This window comes from Catharus ustulatus, chromosome 3, assembly GCF_009819885.2.
Source record: "Catharus ustulatus isolate bCatUst1 chromosome 3, bCatUst1.pri.v2, whole genome shotgun sequence".
Lineage (NCBI taxonomy): Eukaryota > Metazoa > Chordata > Aves > Passeriformes > Turdidae > Catharus > Catharus ustulatus.
Window position 1 is genome coordinate 73,928,462 of NC_046223.1, and position 10,233 is coordinate 73,938,694.

The 10,233-nt window shown below is 40.5% G+C and overlaps 1 protein-coding gene across 2 annotated transcripts in view; it reads left to right on the forward strand.

Annotated features, from left to right (window-relative positions):
- Nucleotides 1-8,166, forward strand: part of BVES (blood vessel epicardial substance) — a 28,135-nt gene extending 19,969 nt beyond the window's left edge. The window contains exons 7-9 of one of the 2 annotated variants that reach the window (XM_033055639.1): nt 242-383; nt 5,266-5,369; nt 7,871-7,956. In XM_033055639.1, coding sequence (XP_032911530.1) covers nt 242-383; nt 5,266-5,333 — 210 coding nt within the window. In that variant the 3' untranslated portion in view covers nt 5,334-5,369; nt 7,871-7,956. Of the gene's footprint in view, nt 1-241; nt 384-5,265; nt 5,370-7,870 lie in introns of both variants that reach the window. The other variant, XM_033055640.1, reaches the window with a different exon arrangement.
- Nucleotides 8,167-10,233: the final 2,067 nt, after the last annotated feature.

The window sequence follows — 10,233 nt, forward strand, 5'->3', positions numbered from 1 at the left end:
TTTGAAATTGAATAATTAATGTGCAGTTTCGTAATTGTCAGTGTTTCAGTTCCAGTATATTACTGGCATTTTCTATTGCAATTTAAACTGATTTACACTGCATAGAATCTTCTCCTATAACAATTTTCTTGTATAATCATAGCTGAGACCAGAGTGTCTATTACAAGAGAAATAGCAATTTTTCATTTTTATTTTAATTTGTTTGATTTTTTTTTTAAGTAATTTTTTTTTTCTTTTTTAGGCTTCGAAGAAGATTGATCGACAGCCCAGCCTTTGCTCTCAGCTCTCTGTGATGCAGATGAGGAACAGCATGGCCAGCACCAGTGACAGCGAGGATGGCTTGCAGATGTTCCTTCGTGGGACTTCCTCTGCGTCCTCTCTTCGTGAGTGCTCAGAATAGTGAACTTGAACACGGCTCAGGCTGACCATTAGAGACTACTGCAGAGCTCCTGCTGCCCTCTGTGGGAGCTTTTTGGGTGCTGCTGTACCAGCTAAATGAAGGGACCTAACCACAGGGCAGTCATTAGATGCATGAGGCTTTGTGTTCTAAATGAGTATACCTCACATACATGCTGCGAAAAAACCCCAACACTTGTAGTGAAAATCTTTGGCATAATGTTCAGGCATAATATGGAGTGTTTATGGTAATGGCGCAAAACTGAAGGTACAGTGCAGGTCACAGCAGTATGGCCTTTGGTCTGTCACTGGTGCTTGTAGGAATTAAAAACCCAAACAAAACATTTTCCCTCAGCAATTTGGTGTTCTACTTTTTCTCCTGAGGTAGTTTGTATTGGCAGGGTCTGGGGGAGTGTGGTATGCAACCAATGTTTTGATGTCACCTGGAAAATCTCTAAGTATCCTGTCAGGCTCTCCTCTGCTGTGCTTTGTATGACAGGAGTAGTAAAGAACAGATGAAGCGAGGGAAGAAAATATGTCTTAACTTTTTGCTTCCATTCTTTTATGAGAACATTCTAAATTATTCTTTCTAGGCTTTTGCTGTCATTTGTTTTTAGTTCATCTGAATTTAAACATCAACATTAGCCTGAATTCTGAAAGCAACATTTGAATAAAAAAGCTCCAGAGAATGCTCAGTTTTTGCATTTGGTATGAGCTGTTAGTTTAACAGCATTTAAAAGAATCATATAGGATTATTTACTTTGATTTTGGAAATATTATTTTTTAGTGATTAGAATTCAAATATATGAGGAAAAAGTCATTGCCAGTTATTTATAATGGTTAAAGTCTCTGCTAAGAAGAGGAAATGTTTTTAAACATTTGCAACTTTCTGTTCAATTATCTGTTTTCCATTGTGTTCCTCACAGTTCTCATCCAGTAACAGCTTCAGACTTGAAGTGCCTATCCGGTTTTACTCCTTAACTTTGGTGTAGTCTGCATGCCCAGATAGATGGAAACAAAAGCCCTGCTAGTGCTTCACCCTACTAGAACATCTAGGGTGACACCTGGAATATAGTTTGATGAGAATTCCAGTGTTGTTTTCTTTTTCTCCTCCGTTCCCTGCAAGGACATTCAGAATCACAGTACCTCTAAAGTAGTAAGAGACCTCTGGACATTATCAGGTCCTGCCTCATGATCAAGCAAGATCAACTAGAGCAGGCCCATGTCCAGCCAAGCTTTGAATATTTCCGAGCTGGGAGATTTTCCAGCCTCCCTGGGCAACCTGCTCCAGGGACTTACCACACTCACAGTGAAAAAATTTCCCTGGTTGCAACTCTTGCTTGTTTTCCTTCCTTCTTTGTTTACTGCATGCCTCTGAGAAGAATCTGTCTTTCTCTTGTATTAGATAGAGCCTTCCATTAGGTAACCAAAGACAAGAGTCAGATCCCCTGGGAGCCATCTGTTCCTAAGGCTGAGCACACACAGCTCCTGCAGCCTCTCCATCCCTGCTCCAACCTCCGGCCATCTGGGCTGTGCTCCGCTGCTCTTGCTCCGCTATGTCCATGTCTTTCTTGTACAGGGAGGCACAAAACTGGATGCAGCACTCCAGATCCTGTCTCACAGTTGCCACACAGAGGGGATTAATCTCTTTCATTGACCTGCTGGCTATGCTCTTGCTTATATGGCTCAATATATGCTGCTAATGTGGCCCAATATATGGATGGCACACTTCACTGCAGGGGCACTCTGCTGATTCATGTTCTATTTTGTGTCCACCAGGATGCCCAGGTTTGTTTCTGCAAAGCTGGTTCCTAGCCATCTGGGGCCTGGGCTGTAATGCTGTGTGGGTGTGTCATGTCCTGGGTTCAGGGATTTGCCTTTCATGAACTTGTCGTTTTTGTCAGTTCTTCTCTCCTTTTCCAATGGCCTGTCCAGACTCACTGCCCTACCCTTTGGCCTGTCAGCAGTTTCCCTCACTACCTGGCTCTTGTCTGGGAACTTGGCAGGAGTGCATTCTATCCTATCAACCAGGTCATTCCTATCCTGAATATGATAGGTTTTGGCATTGGCCCTCGAGAACACTGCTGGTAACTAACTACCTGACAGCTGGATTTTGTACTGCTGTTCTCCGCCCTGTGAGCTTGGCAGTACAGCAGATTTTCCACTGTAGCTGTAGTCCATCTATCCAGTCTGTTTCTTACCCATTTGTCTGGAAGGACTCAGTGGCAGACTGTGGAGGGCTGTGCTACCTTCCATGTAAACAACATCCACTGTACTCCATTCCTACAGAGAGCCCGTCATCTCACCACCAAAGGTGGAAGGTGCTCAGAGTAGTCAGATGCATCTGTGATGGCTTTCCCAGTCAACTTCCCATCCCTTGTGTGCTTGGACACGGCTTCCAGGAAGACAAGATCCATAATCTTCCTGGGAAATGAATTTACACTGCTAGTCCAGTAGCTCCCTGTAGTAGGCCAGTAGTTCCACAATTCTGTGTTCACCCTGTTGACTTAGGTTGTTCCTAACTCAGTCCAGGTTTCCTTCAGTCAAGCATCACTGTCTGTCTCTACCACTGGATGCAGAGCCCTAGCAAGCCTCAGTATCTCAGATTTTTTCATGTTCCTGTGTCTTGTGCATCACTGAGCTCTAGCCTCACAGTTACCCTGGTCTTTCTTTGGTTGCTGATTTATTTGTAGATGCCTTTATTGCTGCCCTTCACAAGCTAGATCCAGGTGTAGCTGAGGTTTGGTTTCCCTCATTTCACCACTGCATGCTTGGGCCATGGTTCTGTATTTTCTCCAAGGAGCTCATCCCCACTTACACTTTGTGTATGTCTGTTTGGAATCTGTCAGAACTTTCCTGTTCATCTGTGCCAGCCTTCTACCCCACTTGCTCAGCTTTTCGTGCACTGGGATGGACTGTCCTTGTTTTGAGGAAGGTGTCCTTGGAGATCAACCGTCTGTCCTTAGGTCCCTTTGCAGGCCATGTCCCCTGAGCAAGCCACAGTCCCCTGTCCTGTAAGGCTGTAATTCTACTATTTGTCTTGCACACCACTCAGTTTCTTAAACTTCACCATCTCCTGGGCACTGCAGCCAAGATTACCAGCAGCCTTCAGCTCCCTGATGGATTCTTCCTTGTTCATCAGTGACAGGTCCAGCAGAGTGCCTTCCCTAGCTGACTCATCGACCACTTGCATGAAGAAATTGTCTGCTACGTTCCAGAAATCTCCTGGACTGCCTGCTCCCAGCCCTGTTGCCTTTCCACCAGATCCCAGGGTGGTTAAAACTGCCCGTGAGCACCAAGGCCTGTGATCCAGTTGATGAAAGAAGGCTTCCTTTTTTGATCTTCTTGATCTACAGGCAGCAGCCTGTAGCAGATTCCTGCCATGAAGCCTCCTGTGTTGGTCTGTCCTCTGATCTTTACCTTTAAACACTTGAGTGGATTTTCATCTGTTCCACACACAGCAAACTTCCATGAAATTGAAGCCACTCCTTTGCATGGGGAGCCTTTGGGTGAATGTGCACTCTTGGATAGAAATTGTGAAACTGTGTTTGTGTGATTAGTTAGAATTAAAATGTCTCTATCAGGCTTAACAGCAAAACTCTTACACCAGTATTTCAGCTTTGGGAGAAAGTAATTGAAATGCATGATGAGTTCAGCTGTAATTAGATAAATCCCCAAGATGCATTTTTGCTTAGCACCTACTTGATGAATACACTTTTCTCTGTTGTACTTTTCCTTGGTTTGTGTACCTTTTTTTTGGTATACAGGGTGTGCTTTCCCCAAGAGAGAGGCTTTATGTGTCTTTTATAATCTGAAATTCCTCAGCCCAGCTGAGGCAGCAGCCTCACAAGTCCAATACTTTCCTTACTTTTGGGGAAGCAGAGGGATTGCCTCAACACCAGTGCAACACACATTGGGAAGTATTGTTATTTATTTCTTCTTTGTATTTGGATTGTGAAATTTCTGACTTCTGTACAAGGTTTGTTCATCTCCATGAACTGTAATGCTTCAACCTTTGCTTTTGCCAAGAGAGCTTGTTAGTTATTCCTGGGTACTGTCATTGCCAATGATGGGGCTACTACCAAGGTGAGCTCTGCTTAAAGAGTTGTGTTCAGTGTGGGTCATGGCCATGTATGCACTTTTTTTTCAGATCACAGGAAAAACTGAAAAAAACAAAAAAATCTGCCATTTACGTTGCCACTGCTGTGTTTTTAAAAATCTTCTGCTGGGTGCTCTCAGTGCAACAGTTGGGGTATTTTTTTGTCTGTTTTTTTAAGATTTAGTATAATGCACATGCTGAGGCATACAGTTCCAGTGGTTTTCCCTGGATGCTCCTTCTACAGGCATACATTTGTTTATTTAGAACAAACAAACAAACACAATCCAAAATCCTCAAAAGATTTTGTGAGAAACATATAGAAATGGCAAACTTTTTTCTTTTTTTTCCTTTCTTTTTTTTTTTTTAATTAGAATAAAAAATGAATGAACTTACCTGTACAGGAATTCTACAGGAATATTGTTTTGCCTTTGCTAGGTGATAGTTGTGTGGACAAAGGCCTCCCACTACGAAGATAATTTTTAATAATATAATGCATATAGGTTTTCTTCTCCTAATTTCCCTATTCTTGAAAAAAATGAGCATTTATATTTTTGTACAATCTCACCTTTTAAAATTATGGTTTTATTAATGCTATAAATAAGCTTTGACTAATTTTCTCAAGAAATTAATATTAATTCTTTTTCAAAGTGTTTAGCAATAAAAGGGTTAAAATTACTAATTAGTAGGTCCCAAACTACAATTACTAACAAAAGTATATTTTGAATTTAATTAATTAAGAAACCCAACTAACTGTTTGCTTTTATATTAAGGAAATAACCAACAAGAGTTCTATAATGCTTACGGAGTGAGTCGTTTGCAGCATGATGTTTTCTGTTGATAACATCACATTAACTCAGCAGGCATCCTCAAAAAGGTATTAAAGTGGGGTTTGTTTATCATGTGACACTTGTGCTTGACATCCATGGTCCATCTGTATATAATTCATTAGTAAGGGAAATAGAGGTATCTCTTTTTCCAAAATTTGAGTTAAGCAAAAATAGTTCAACCTGACCACAAGCCTGAATTTCAGTCCTTTAAATAATATTTTGATATTAGTTTCTATTCTGTAATTCTACTGCTTGACAGCCATTCACATATTTATTAGAGATACCCTCCCTTTTTCTGTGGTACTTGTTTCAGATATCTCAGATTTGCTGGTATGCATCTGTATTTGTTAACCAGTAAGCTGAGTGGGAATGCAAAAAGGTTTTGGTTTGGTAATGCTTTTAGTGGTATTATCAAATTATATGCTCCCCACTTGTGGTTAAAAGCAGGATTGGATTTCATAGGAATTTTAATATGTATTTTGGTTTAAGCTCTCAAGAAAGGGCAAGAAAATGTAGTGAAAGTCTGACTCAGTCACTTGAACATCTGTCCAACACTGGGTAATGGCATCAGTACAAAATTTTGTATTTGGAACAGATAAGAGCATGTCTTTGAAACAAACAGGCTGAGGGAATTGGACCCCATATTGGATCCCTTTGTACAAACTTATGGCAGCTTACTTCTGTTTTCTGGAGAGAATTAAGTGGTTTTAAACAGAAGAAAACCATTTAAAAAAGAACAACAAGCTACACTAAAACAAAGATCTCGGGGAAAAATAAAGAAACTTTAACTGAACTGTAACTCGGCATTTTCAGGCACCCTTTTACCTTTGGGTATCTCCCAGAAAAGCCAATTTTATATTCAAATGTACCCACAGACCTTGGGTGCGGCACATTAGCCAATTAATTGATCTAGTTATCCTTTGCTTAGGCTATAAAACACATCTGTGTGGGAAGAAATGTTTAACAACTTCAGTATCTACAGATGTGTTTGAGTAACCCTGTATTATGCTAGTTTAAATAGCTTTTGTATCTCAGAAGAAAATACTAATACATTTTTAACATAAAAAGTTTTGAAAAGCCAATTACAAACAGTGTCTTTGTGAATGTGACTTAAAAATGAAGTAGTATCATACCTTACCTGTGACTGTATATTGTTCTCTGTGTGTAACACATGCAGTGCAAATGAGTCTTTCTTCATAAGCGGGCTTCCTTAACACAGCACTTTACTGTATATCTGATAAACTTTTTTTTAAATAAGAGTGTGTTATGGCTATCAGTATTTTTTTCAAGAATATTTAAATTTTTAGCTTGTGTGCAAACAATCTGTTAGCACGACCTTTATCTCTTGCTGTTTTGTTTTCAAATGGGATTTCAAAGATTTCCATAATCTTTATGGTCATCATATGCTATCTGTTTAGAACCTCATACATGTTGTGGTGGTGTAACTCTAGAAGAGGGTACTGAGAGAAATACATGTCCACATGTAGATTTGATTTGAGAATGATCAAGGGGAAATAGAACTGTTCAGCTGATGTCAAAGGAGTTCTCTGGTTTGACCCTCTTACTGAAAATTTGACTGCAATAGAGGTCATTTGCAGTGGTAACTTGCACAGAAACTCCATCTAATGTCTTGACACTGACAGCTATGGTGTGAGCTCTGCTCCAGCAGACAAGCTGCTGCCTTTCTAAAAGATAGTTTTGTTGCAGTGAAATCACTGTCAGTTGAAAGTTGTGTGATCTTTGCCTGTAAATCTTAGTTTCTCTGTGGTTGTTTATGAGGGTATAAATCTTGTAGAAGTTTTGCATTATCATGCTGCGTAAAACTTACAGAGATGTGTCAGAGGAGGTTTAGGTCAGCCACTAGGATAAGGCTCTTCACCCAGGGTATGGCTGGGCAGGCTCCCCAGGGAAGGGGTCGCAGCACCAAGTTTGGCAGCATTCAAATGTTGCGTCTAAGTGTCTGGACAATACTGTGAGGCACTTGGTGTGACCCTTGAGTGTCCCATGCAGGTCCAGGAGCTGGACTAGATCCTAATGAGTCCCTTCCAACTCAGCCATGTTCTATGACATTATGCTTTAAAGGCAGTTGTGATGTGTGATGTGCCCATCCAAAGCTTGCCCAGTGCACTTTTCTTTGCACCTTCCCCACAGCCAGGCAAGTGTGCAGATGAACACACCTTTGGTACTTGGGGCAGCCACTCATGTTGCTGTGATTGAATGGAGATGAGTCAGTGGGTGAGTGTAATCATGAGAAAATGATATCCAGGGAGCATGCAGTGGGCACCTCCTGCAGTCAGAGAACTCAGGGAGAATGCTGGGTCTGTGGTTAGCAACAGGCATTGCTGGTTCATAGCAGTGTGGCTGGTCCATGTCTAGAATTTCCTGATGCCTGTGTCCAGATTACAAAGAAACTTCCATTTAAAAATCCTCTCGTGAGGCAACTAGGGCAGGATGATCCGATTGTGTCCACTTTGTCACAAACAGGTCTATGTAGCAGGTAGATTGTTAATTGTTAAATTAACTGGTAATTTCTTTGTACCTGTGGCAGGCCCAGGCCGGACATCTCCTTACCTGAGAACTTCGGCAAAGATGAAGCCGATAGAAGAAAGTGTTGAAGATGATGTCTTTGAAGCACCCTCTGCTGATAAGCTTGAACTCCAGCGGCTGCCTTAAACTGTTGTGTCCTCAGGTGTAGCAGAGCTTGCACGAAGCTCCAGTCAAAAGGAAGGAGCTGAATTTGGGAGGAATCTGAAAGCTAAGCCCACCTCTCCATGTTTGAATTTATTGCAGCATATACCAGTGGCTTCTAGATGAAATGTCATGTTTTACTTTACTTCTAAATAAAACAAAATAAATAAAAACTTGTGTGGTTTTTTTGTTGCTTATTTTTGGTTGCTTTATTTCTACCTTGACTTTTGCCATTATAAATTTAATATTGTTTTGCTGACTAGACAGAAATTTCTAGACTTACTTGGTGGAGACTATCTCCTAAAATAAATGTTGAAGTCTGTATCTTAGAGTTTTCAGTGGGAGATTTTGAAACTCTGTTTCCAAAGCCATGTTGCTGTTACCGACCATCATTGTTGTGACAGTCTTCTGCCTCAAATATTTTTAAGGTATTTGCCTTTAGTGTTTCCCAATCTCACCACTTGACAATTGTAGTAATGACTTCAATTTTAGTTTTTCTTGGCCAAAGATTTAAATTTAATACTACTTTTTCAACCTTAACTTTTTTCTCTTTAGGCAACTGTACTGTCAGTATTTCTGCTTCTGGGAATTTAAATCTCTAGTGCTCAATATTACATCATTGTGTCTTGTGCTTCTGACTGTTTCGTATTCTTATAAATGGCTCACAGAGCTGAGACACATGCACACAGATGCAAATTATCTTTAGAGCACACATGTGCAAAAGGCAGCACAGTGACTCCGGGTGGAGGTGATGGAGTAGTCTGAGAGCAGTGTTAGGTCAATGTCTCAGGGACAGTTGTCAACAGGGAGGTTGCCCCTTGGCTACTGGGAGAGTAAGGGAGGAAATTGGAACTCTTTTACTTTTGAGGAGATACACGGAGCAATGTCCTTGCCCTCACGTCATTTCCCCAAACTTCTGCTAGCGTTCAAACTCCTTTAAAGAAGAAAACCTAGCTGGTGGAGCAGAACTCATGCAGTTTAGCCATAACAAGAATACGCAGTGTCTAAAGTAAAAATAACAGTTCCTACATCTCCTTCTCCACCAGAAAAATTTATTGTGTTTTGTTACCAAATCAATTAATATGCAATGCCTGGATTATCATAGAATTTGTCTTAATAATTAGGGAGGGCCTGCAGGAGCTGAGCTCTGCACACCCACTGCACACCCCTGACTCAGGACTCTGAAGCCTTGTCTGATGCCTGGGAGCACAAACCAAGTTATCATCAAAGCTAAGGATGCTACAGCAGTAACACTGCAAATAATAGTGAATAACTATGTCAGTTTACCAAAAGTCATACATTTTTTTACCTGAAAATGCATAACTGGCAATTTTTAAAGTCCTGATAAATGCATAAAATTAATAGGAAATAAGACCTTGCAGAGTCTGTTTGCTTTTGTCCCTGCTGTCTCAAATAGAGTTGTTGTCAGACAACAGAAGTTAAAACAGACTGATTTTCCATATTGAATGAGGTACCCCTTTTCGTTGTTGTTGCAGAAGGTGAGGAAAAGCATCATATAGTCATTCAGATTTAAAGGAGGGCTCGTGTACGGGGTAGAAGATGTGCTGTAAACACATGGTTCACTCATTTCAAGGTAATACTAATTTCAGTTAGCAAATCAAGCATAAAGCACATATATTTTTTAAATTAGAACATCATGTTCTGTTGGTCATAACTGTACCTAAGTAGCAGATGGGAACTATACTAGCAGATTTTTGGCTTTGCTAACCAGAATGTCTGTTGGGAAAAAATGAAAGGTTTTGTTGTGGGTTTTTGTTGTTGTTTTGTTGTTTTTGTTGTTTTGGTTTGGTTGGTTTTGTCTTATTTAATTTTTTAATTTTTTATATTTTGTTTGTTTGTTTTGACTCGGGTTTTTTGTTTGTTTGTTGGTTTTGGTTTTGGTTTTTTTTTGGGGGGGGAGGGGGCGGTTGTTTTTTTTTTTCAGAATTCTGAGATTTCAATGGATTTGTATATATAAAAATGCATCTTGAATACTACATGTGTCAGGGAGACTGAACTAAAATACATCAATTAGCTCTATCAAGGGTTGTCTTAGAGATACACTCAAGGCTCTGTCCCATTCTCATAGCAAAGCACCGTTTGTCTCAAATTGTGTGGAATGCACTTCCCGTGGAGCTGACTGAGCTGTAACTCCCATGCACAGGAGCCTGTGTGCTCCCACCACAGCAGGTAAATCTGCTTCAGAGAAACTGGCCAAAGCTG